At 36.6% G+C, this 11,581-nt stretch overlaps 1 protein-coding gene across 1 annotated transcript; it reads right to left on the reverse strand.

Annotated features, from left to right (window-relative positions):
- Window positions 1-244: 244 nt before the first annotated feature.
- Window positions 245-4,743, reverse strand: LOC127079573 (protein MAIN-LIKE 2-like). Its single transcript, XM_051019957.1, has 4 exons — window positions 3,729-4,743; window positions 3,557-3,647; window positions 3,128-3,469; window positions 245-271 (listed from the first exon to the last, which is right to left on the reverse strand). The coding sequence occupies exons 1-4, from the start codon at window positions 4,511-4,513 to the stop codon at window positions 245-247; spliced, it is 1,245 nt and encodes a 414-aa protein (XP_050875914.1). The 5' UTR covers window positions 4,514-4,743.
- Between the last annotated feature and the right edge of the window lie 6,838 nt (window positions 4,744-11,581).

The raw sequence follows: 11,581 nt of genomic DNA on the forward strand, positions 1-11,581 counted from the left end.
TTGTTCTTTTATAAAGTGGTTTATTTTACGTAATAAGAACAAAATAAAGGAAAGTGGTAAAATTATTACACCTCAGGAGCATGGGGTTACATTTTTTCGAATGAGAATATAATAAAGTGATTAAAGTACAAGCCCATTAATAAAATGTAAATAACAATGAGCTAATTGTAAGAAGGCCTAAGAGAAAGCCAAAGGACCAGAAATAAACCGAAATCTAGAGTACTGTATTTAGATCTAAGCTAACTTAAAATGGATTCACATAGAAATCACTCTATAAGAAACCGAGTAAAAATAATATTACAAAAATGAATTTGTAACGCAAAGAGAAATCCAGCAATTCGATAAACTATATATATTATTTACAACGGAAAAACAAAATAAAATTTAAAGTATTGAATTTAGATTTAAGCTAAATTAAGGTGGATTTATATGGGAATCACTCCATGAGAAGTCGAGCAACCGAATTTATGCATTTAAATGATTTTCGAAAGCTACATTGGATTTACACTCCAAAATTGCAATGCGATAATAAACTAAGGAACAACATCAAACACAAACATATATTTACATGAAGAAAGTAAGAAACAAAATCTTACATCGTCCGAATGAAAATAATTTAGAGGTGTAGCGACAATGTTACATTAATATATCTAAATAAAAATCGACGGCATAACGACGTATGAATGTTGAATTCGCATATCAAAATCTGATTCCACACTACAAGAAAATCAAACAGCACCAACACAATTATTTACAATGTTCAACATGTTTACAAATTATTATTGCCTCAAATCTAGAATCGAATTAAAAATTAAATGCAACAACCAAACTAAGAACCCAACGATGCAACACACAAATTAATCGAAATCTAAAAGTTCTCGAAGCGCCATTGTTAATGCTATTTTTTTAAAGATCTTCCCTCCTCCATGAATGGGCTTAAAGTCAGCTGCTTGTGTTTTTGATCTTCATGAATCCAAAACAAACATTTATAACAAAACAATAGTCACGACTTATCGGAATGAAGACAAAGGTGTTGATGAAACAGGAGCACCTGGGTTACCTTTATCAACACGAATCCACTATGCACAGCAAGGCAACGAGTGTGCTTGTTGGTGCAGAAAAATGTTATTGACAATGTTAGTCAAAAATAGAAAAATCAGTTATATGGATGGTTCTGTTCACCTAGCCGTCTGGAGTTAAAGGGTGGTGGAAGTAGGAACATGGAAGTTGTGAGTTTGTGAGGAGGTATTCGTTGGTGATGTTCAAGAAATGGATGAAGGTCGAAAGTTTATGAACATAAAAGGATTTTCAGTGGTTGTTTGGAAGTTAGAGAAATGAGGTTTATGACGATGGGAGAATTCGCCGGTTGGGTTGTGTTTGAAACGGTTGAGTGAGTGATATAGTCGTGTTTGTGGTGGTTTAAGTGTAGGTCTATGGGTGGCTGAGCAGAGTTGAAAGGGCCGACATAGTGAGTATCAGAGAGATTTGAGTATGGTTATGAGGATGAGAATGAAAGAGTTTAGTTCTCGCGGTGGCATAAAGAGATGGAAAGTGGGTTGAGTTGGTTACATGGTGGGTATTGTGTAGTGTGTTTTGAAGGAGTAGCAGAAAAAGATTTTTTTTTTTAAATATCCAGATTTTTCAAAAAAAATTCAAAAATACACCATTTTTCCAAAAAATTACAAAAATGGCCATTTTTGGCCCTAAAATACACCTAGGCGCCACCCTAGTTGGCGCCTACCCTTAAAGGGTAGGGCAAGTCGCCACTAGGAGTGGCGCCTACACTTTTTTTTTTTTTTTTTTAATATGTTTTTTTTTTTAATTTTTTTTAATTTATTAATTTAGATTTATTAAAAATTATATTAATTTATATTAATACATATATATAAATAAAATTATTTACAAGATATATATATATATATATATATATATATATATTAATTTATATATATATGAATTTAATTTATAAGTAATTAATATTATTTATAAATTTTTGGAAAAAAAATTAATTTATATACGTGTAAATAAATATTTATACACATGTAAATTAATATATATATATATATATATATATATATATATATATATATATATATATATATATATATATATATATATATATATATATATATATATATATATATATATATATATATATATATATATATATATATATATATATATATATATATATATATATATATATATAAAGATATGATAGACAATATCTTTAAAGATAAAGATAAAGATATATAGATATAAAGATAATAAACACAAAATATTTTTATTTAAATAATACACAAGACAAATATTATAAAGATAGAATTAAAATGCATTATTAATTTGGGATTTATCACATATGATGCGGTCCCTGGTACGATCTGCACAGGGGAGGTCTAATTACTCGCCTAGACGGTTCACGTGGTGGTGGTGCTTCCCTATTACCACCCCTAGTCCTAACGCGTCCCCTTGCCGTTTGCCGTTGTGGTTGGGTCGAAGTCCCTTCAGTGCTGTAGGAAAGACGGGTTCCCTTTGCGCCCTCAAAGCTTTGTCTCGGTGGGACAAACTGACTACTGTTGGGTGCGCCCTCGAAATGTGGTATTTGGTAGTTTAGGGTTGAATCGGGTTGGCCAAAGAACAATGTTTGTTGTGGTGTGTAGTAGTCTTGTTGGTAATCCTCTTGTATACCCGTGTCGGGGCTAGGTGGAGGGCTGGAAGAGCTCGGGACATTGTCGTGATGGAAGTGTTGGGATTGGTGGATGTGGGGGGATTGATATTGTGGTAGGTGTTGGGACTGTTGATGGTGGTGGGAATGTTGAGGTTGGTGTTGGTAATCTTCATGGTATTGGGGTTGAGTTTGTGGTATGTATTGTTGATTTGGTTGGGGGGTGGACATGTGTTGAGGTGGTTGTTGTTGGTAATACGGTGGTGGTGGCTGTTGTTGGTAATAAGGTGGTGGTGGTTGTTGTTGGTAATATGGTGGTTGTTGTTGTTGTTGGTAATACTGTGGTGGTTGTTATTGTTGGGAATATTGTGGTGGTTGTTGTTGTTGGAAGTATGGTTGTTGCATCCGGAGATCGTCCAAATAGAACGGGTCAGACACAATCATTTTTGGATTTGTATTTGCTCTATACCAATCCACATATTCCCTTGTCGGCTTCATTTCGTTGGGCGCCACCGGAAATTGTAGAACATAGTGGGCACGGTCTTTCCACATTTTACGAAACTCCTTAGCAAATTCCTTCCAATGTTGGGCATACCACTGGTGGCTGACTTTTTTTAGATGCCAAGGTTCCAAAGACAAAGGGGGGCCTGGGATTTCTTGATGCATTCCGAATTGCAGCTTGACACGGTCACTTTGGTGCATCTCCACAGTGGTGAACCGCATTATGGCCGTTTTTGCTGTCCAAACAGCTGCATCTTCGGGGTTGGGTTGATGTTCCAATCCCAAATATGGCCTCCAAATAAACTGCAAAGAAAAAAGCAAATATGTTATTTATTGAGAATGCATGATATTAATAAATCGGTTAGAAGATGAGTGATTTAGTGGTAATACATCTTGTGCTCGGAGACGATCCAAGAGTTGGCGATAAAATATAATTTTATTTTTGGGGGTAAGACTGTAATCCAGTCCGGTTGTAATGAACCTAAACAAAAAAAGATAAATAATATTATTTACAAATAGTTATAGAATAAATATACAAAATGAAATAACATCATAAATTTACCTAGTTGCGTAGGGGAAGGAGTAGACGTTAGGATTTTCTGGGGCTAGCCTCGGCAATCTCCACCACCCCCATGTTTGGAGCAAAAAAGCACATCCAGAAAATGTACAATGCTCATTTTGTGCATTTTTACACAAAGAGCTATATAGGAATGCCAGTACAGCAGAACCCCAACTATACGTGCTTATTCTATCAATGTCCTCGAGCAAACTCAAGTACATAAAGTTTATGCTATTTCCCGTCCCTTCGGGAAATAGCAAGTTCCCAAACAATAACATAATGTAAACCCGGGTTTTTATGACTTTTTCTTGTTCGGACGAATCCTCAGTCAAAGTTATGGAGTCGTGGTACAATTGGAGGCTGGATAGTTTAATACCCTGACCCCTAGCTTTTGCAGACCCCTCACCCTCGACCAAATCTACCCCCAACATTTGAACACATATTTGGTTGGGCTGTTGAACATTTCCAGTCACAGGCTTACCATCTATTCTAAGACCCAAAAGCATGTACACGTCCTCTAGTGTGACGGTACATTCACCAGTTGATAGGTGAAAAGTGTGTGTTTCTGGTCTCCAACGTTCACACAGAGCAAGAATAAATTTGACATCAATTGTGGCATTTACGACATGCATAACATGACCGAAACCCGCACGCTCTATGTAAGGTACGCACCATGGGTCTGGATAAGGCATAGGGTGTGAACGTTGACGAAATTTCTTGGGATCCTTTAAAAACAAACAATATAAACAATCATTAGATTGGACTTTTAAAAAACAAATTACAAACATACGAAAGAGGCAATGTTCAAGAAAAACTTACGAATGAGGCAATGTTTGCCCTAGTGCCTCTGTGTTCTTGGCCCATGGTAAGAAGAGACATGACTGCAATGTAGAACGAAGCTTGGTGGATGAGAAGTTTCGCCGGAGTTCTCTGAATAAAAGTGTTAGTGGTTGATGAAAACTTGCAAGAATGACCTTCTATTTATACTCGTTTTCAAGTAGATTGAATATGCAAAAATGTGACAAGTGTAAGGCATGCGTGGGAATGTTGTAGCTAGGTGAGAATCTGATGATGCAAAGGTGTGACACGTGTGAGGCATGCGTGGGAATCTTACAGAATAGGTGCAGGCTAGGTGGTAGTGTTGGCATGCATTGGTGCAGATTAGGTTGCACTTGTCTTGTCTTGGGGAAGACTAGTGGGAATCTGATGATGCAAAGGTGTGACACGTGTGAGGCATGCGTGGGAATCTTGCAGAATAGGTGCAGGCTAGGTGGTAGTGTTGGCATGCATTGGTGCAGATTAGGTTGCACTTGTCTTGTCTTGGGGATGACTTGGTGGAATCTGATGATGCAAAGGTGTGACACGTGTGAGGCATGCGTGGGAATCTTGCTTTGAATATTATTTTAGTACAACAGTTTTAGAAAGTTTAAATTGGTTTTTAATTCAATTTAGTTAATCAGGTTGTTTAAAATAAATAATTAAGCTTAAATAAGATTGAATATTATTTTAAACACATAGCGGAAAAAATGTAAGAACAAAAATTGTTCTACAACAGATTCCTTGATTTTGATGATAACAAAGGATGAAACCAAAAATGGCACCCTAACGAAAAGTTTCTAAGTGTGCAGGGTTCTAAAGAAAGAAGTAATAAATCTGATGATGTCATCAGATGCATAACAAGATCAGATACAAATTCTCAAGTATCAGAAGCATCTGAAGTGGAATCTCGTTCAAGAAAGTCTGACTCTGGACAAAACTGCAAAGTATCAGAAGCATCTGAACATGAAGTAAAGTCTAGAAGCTCTGATTCTGGAGAAACGTTATCAGCGCCATCTGAACTCTCAAGAGATCAACATCAGAAGCAAGATTCCAAGATTCTCCAGAAACACAAATACTCTGATTATGGATTTGCTAATCATGAAGAAGTAACGTTCAAGTCAAGTAAAGATTTTCAAATAGATTTCCTAAACAGAGAAAGAGACGTTAATCTCCACTTCCAAGAGAGAAGATACTACTTGTGGTAAGTAGTCACTTCAAAGATGAAAAGTTAAACTGCAGAAGCTATTTAAGTGATGGAGTAAACTCAGTTTAATATCCACCAGATTCAACCACTACTTCAACTCATATATAAATAGAGCTGCAATCAACATTCAGCAACAAGAAATCAACTAGCCAAAACTATACTGAATTATTTCACGCTCAAGAAAATCATCTTTGCTCTCAAAGAATTTCACTAAGCTTTTGCTTATTAAGTGAAAAATCTGTTCTTAAGTTTGTAATACTTGCTTTCCTAGAAGCACTCTAGATTACATATCTTGTATCTTTTATTTGTTTGATTTTCTCAAGTGACTTTGTGTGGTCTATAGACTTGAGAAGACTAAGAGATTTTCTTCTCTCTTAGGTGTTGTTTGTAATCTTTCAAGATTAGTGGATTAAGTCCTTGTTGAAGGCGAAATCACCTTGGCCGGGTGGACTGGAGTAGCTTTGTGTTATAAGCGAACCAGTATAAAATCCTTGTGTGATTTTCATTTTGAAAAGCGCTTATTTTTCAAAACAATTCAAACCCCCCCTTTCTTGTTTTTTCTCACCTTCAATTGGTATCAGAGCTCTGGCTCTGTTATTGATTTTCTAATCAAACACTTAACCGTGTAGAGAGATCCAGTACGAGAAAAACAATGGCCCACTCAAATGAAAGAGATTCTTACAATGCCAAGCCTCCTGTTTTTGATGGAGAAAAATTTGATTACTGGAAAGACAGAATCGAAAGTTTCTTTCTGGGTTATGATGCTGACCTCTGGGACATTGTCACAGATGGATAGAAACCTCCAGTCTTAAATGGAGCTGAAGTTCCCAGAAGCAAAATGTCAGAAGATCAGAAACGTGATTTCAAAAATCACCACAAGGCCAGAACAATACTTCTAAATGCTATATCATACAACGAATATGAAAAAATCACCAACAGAGAGACAGCCAAAGATATACTTGACTCTCTGAAGATGACCCATGAAGGAAACTCCCAAGTCAAGGAGACGAAGGCTCTGGCGCTTATCCAGAAGTATGAAGCCTTCAAGATGGAAGATGATGAAGCTATAGAAGCTATGTTTTCCAGATTTCAAACTCTTATTGCAGGTCTTAAAGTGCTAGACAAAGGATACACGACTGCAGATCATGTTAAGAAGATAGTCAGAAGTCTGCCAAAGAAATGGAGACCAATGGTTACTGCTCTGAAGTTATCAAAGGATCTGAACAATATCAGCCTTGAAGAACTTGTTAGCTCTCTCAGAAGCCATGAGATAGAACTAGAGGAGGATGAGCCTCAGAAAAAGAACAAGTCAGTGGCGCTTAAGTCCAGATCTGAAAGACGGAAGCCTGACAGAACCAAAGCTCTCCAGGCAGAAGCTGAAGACACTGACGATTCTGAACCAGAAGACTCTGATGATGAAGAAGAGTTGTCCCTACTAACCAGAAGAGTCAAGCAACTCTGGAAAAAGAGGAACAACAACTTCAGAAGACCTAGACCCAGAGGGGATCGATCAGAGTCAACTTCAAAAGGTAAAGCTAACAAAGATATTACCTGTTATGAATGTAAAGAAACAGGTCATTACAGATATGAATGCCCTAAGTTGAAGAAGGACAACCCTAGGAAAGAAAGCTTCAAGAAAAACACCTTCAGAACAAAGAAAGGACTGATGGCTACCTGGGATGACAGTGAATCTGGATCATCAGAATCTGACTCTGATGAACAAGCCAACGTAGCACTTATGGCTACCACATCCAGCTGTTCAGACGAAGAATCTGAAGAGGTATTTTCTGAACTTTCTAGATCTGACTTAGAATCATGTTTGTCAGAAACTCTTACTTCTTATCAGAAATTAAAACAAAAGTTTAAAAACGTTAAAGGCTGTCTTAAAGCAAAATTTGAAGAGTGTAGTGAACTTGAGATAACAATTCTATCACAAGAAGATACAATCAAATCTTTAACGTTAGAAAGAGATGGAGCTAAAACAAAAAGCTTAGAATTAGAAGAAGCGTTGTCTCAAGCACCACAAACTTCAAATGAAATTATTTATAAATATGAAGAAGCCTTTCAAAAATTTCTGAAGAATGGAATAGACAGGAGTATTATGGCATCCATGATTTATGGAGTAAGTCAGAATAATAAAAGGGGAATTGGGTATGATCCTAAGGAAGATGAAACCTCTACCAGTAACCAAATTAAATCGCCTTTTTCATATCACTACACACACACACAAGAACACAAATTTAAAAATGCTAGAAGACCCAAAGTTGTAAGAAACTCTGGGAAAACTAATCTGAAAGGACCCAAGAGATTCTGGGTACCGAAAGATAAGATTATCTATGTTGCAGATATCCTATGCAGCAAAGTTCAGACACCAGTCATGGTACCTGGACTCTGGATGCTCACGACATATGACGGGAAGAAAGTCTATGTTCCAAAGCCTGGAACTTAAAGACTCTGGATTTGTAGGCTTCGGAGGAGATCAGAAAGGAAGAATCAGAGGCTCCGGAACTATTGGTAATGGTACTCTTCCCTCTATATCTGATGTTCTTTATGTAGAAGGATTAATGCATAACTTGTTATCCATAAGTCAATTAAGTGATAACGGTTATGATGTAATCTTTAATCAAAAAACATGTAAAGCCATTAATCAGAACGATGGCTCTGTCCTTTTCACAGGCAAGAGGAAAAACAACATTTATAAAATAAATCTTTCTGATTTAAAAGATCAAAATGTTAAATGTTTAATGTCAGTTCACGAAGAGCAATGGGTATGGCATAGACGCTTAGGCCACATTAGCATGAGAAAACTTTCTCAGCTAACTAAACTTGAGTTAGTCAGAGGCTTACCTAAACTGAAGTTTTCTTCAGATGCTCTGTGTGAAGCTTGTCAGAAAGGAAAGTTTTCAAAAACATCTTTTAAAAAGAAAAATGTTGTTTCTACCTCTAAGCCTCTGGAGCTTCTTCACATTGACTTATTTGGTCCTGTGAAAACAGCATCAGTCAATGGAAAGAAGTATGGACTAGTAATCATTGATGATTACAGCCGCTGGACATGGGTAAAATTCCTAAAGCACAAGAGTGAGTCTCACTCTGTATTCACCAGTTTCTGTTCTAAAGTGCAAAAAGAATTTGACTCTAAAATTGTTAGAGTCAGAAGTGATCATGGTGGAGAATTTGAAAATAAAGATTTTGAAGAATTATTTGACTCTAATGGAATATCCCATGATTTCTCCTGCCCTAGAACTCCACAACAAAATGGAGTTGTAGAGAGGAAGAATAGGACACTCCAAGAGATGGCCAGAACCATGATCAATAAAACCAATGTAGCAAAGCACTTTTGGGCAGAAGCTGTAAATACAGCGTGTTACATTCAGAATAGAATCTCTATTAGACCTATTCTGGAAAAGACTCCCTATGAACTGTGTAAGGGAAGAAAACCCAACATCTCATATTTTCATCCTTTTGGATGCATTTGCTTTATATTAAATACTAAAGAACATCTGAACAAGTTTGATTCCAAAGCACAGAAAGGTATTATGTTAGGATACTCAGAACGCTCTAAAGGCTACAGAGTATACAACACAGAAACCAAAATTGTGGAGGAATCAATTCATGTTAGATTTGATGATAAGCTTGACCCTGAAAAGTCAAAGCTAGTTGAAAAGTTTGCAGATTTAGAGATCACTCTGGTAGAATCTGAGAAAACTCCAGAAGCAACCGTCACTCCAGACTCTGAAGAAATTAAATCTCCAGAAATTCCAAGGAAAGTTAAAAGTCGTATTAACGTATCTGAAGATTTGATTTTGGGAAACAAAGATGAACCTGTTAGAACCAGATCTACCTTCAGAACTTCTGAAGATATTCCTCTGGGACTAGTGTCTCTGATTGAGCCTACGTCCTGTGATGAAGCTCTTCAAGATAACGATTGGGTGGCAGCTATGCAAGAAGAGTTGGATCAATTCTCCAAGAATGATGTCTGGAATCTCGTTCCTAAACCCAGAGGCACTCACGTCATTGGAACCAGATGGGTTTTCAGAAACAAGCTGAATGAGAAAGGAGAAGTTGTCAGAAACAAAGCACGACTGGTAGCTCAAGGTTATAGTCAACAAGAAGGTATTGATTATAATGAAACTTTTGCTCCAGTCGCGAGGTTAGAATCTATTCGTCTTCTTGTATCTTTTGCTATTAATCATTCTATTAAACTATATCAAATGGATGTCAAGAGTGCATTTCTTAATGGTTATATTTCAGAAGAAGTGTATGTCAATCGACCTCCAGGCTTTGAAAACTCAAATTTTCCAGAACATGTTTTTAAACTTAAGAAATCCTTATATGGACTTAAACAAGCTCCCAGAGCTTGGTATGAACGCTTAAGCAATTTTCTTCTGGAACAAAATTTTATCAGAGGGAAAGTTGACTCTACACTCTTCTGTAAAAACCTTAATAATGATCTCATGATATGCCAGATTTATGTTGATGATATTATTTTTGGTTCTGCTAATATCTCTGTTTGCAAAGAATTTTCTAAGTTGATGCAGGCTGAGTTTGAAATGAGTTTAATGCAAGAACTAAAGTTCTTTCTGGGAATTCAAATCAATCAAACTCCAGAAGTCACGTACATTCATCAAAGCAAGTACATTAAAGACGTTCTGAAGAAGTTTGACATGACTGAATGCAACTCTGCAAAAACTCCTATGCACCCAACTTGCATTTTGGAGAAGGAAGAGGTAAGCAACAAGGTTTGTCAGAAGCTCTATCGAGGTATGATAGGCTCTCTTCTCTATCTGACTGCTACTCGTCCTGATATTCTCTTTAGTGTCTGTCTTTGTGCCAGATTCCAATCAGATCCTAGAGAATCTCATTTAACAGCAGTTAAAAGAATTCTTAAGTATCTAAAAGGAACTCCTAACCTGGGCCTGATGTATGAGAAAACATCAGAGTATAGACTTTCTGGTTATTGTGATGCAGATTATGCAGGAGATAGAATAGAACGAAAAAGCACATCTGGAAATTGCCAGCTTCTGGGAAATAATCTGATCTCCTGGGCTAGCAAAAGACAGTCAACTATTGCTCTATCAACTGCAGAAGCAAAATACATCTCAGCATCACTGTGCACAACTCAGATGCTCTGGATGAAGCATCAGCTAGAAGATCTTCAGATATTTGAGAGTAACATTCCTATCTTTTGTGACAATACTGCTGCTATTTGTTTAAGTAAGAATCCCATTCTACATTCCAGAGCCAAACACATAGAAATAAAACATCATTTTATCAGAGACTATGTTCAGAAAGGGATAGTAACATTGAAGTTCATTGATACAGAACATCAATGGGCAGATATCTTTACTAAGCCTCTAGCTGAAGATAGATTTCTTTTTATATTAGAAAATCTGAACATTAAAAATTGCCCTGAGTAAAATTTGGCTCTGAACATGTAAAATGAGACTCTGATAAAAACAAATACACTTCTGCCTCTGACTCTGATACTTCTACAAGTTAAGAAGACATCTGAGTTAGAAATCTTCAGAAACCAATCCTTTGGTATTCCTGAAGATCAGATACATCAACACGTGGAGCATTAAACGTCTAACCCTAGAACTTCTAGACAGCTGTCAATAGAAATCAAAGGTCAGAACGTTTGAAATCTCCTAGAGCAGTGTGCGTACTGTTGGGATTAGACATTCATTTATTAGCTGTAATCATTTTTCCCCCCAAGCGTGCTATTTTGAGTGTTGTGTCTAACGCATTCTGAGGTGTCGTTTTGCATGTGTTTTTCTTAGAGTATATAAACATTTTCTCTCACATTTCACACTTATCACTCTCACTCACTCTA

This window comes from Lathyrus oleraceus, chromosome 5, assembly GCF_024323335.1.
Source record: "Lathyrus oleraceus cultivar Zhongwan6 chromosome 5, CAAS_Psat_ZW6_1.0, whole genome shotgun sequence".
Lineage (NCBI taxonomy): Eukaryota > Viridiplantae > Streptophyta > Magnoliopsida > Fabales > Fabaceae > Lathyrus > Lathyrus oleraceus.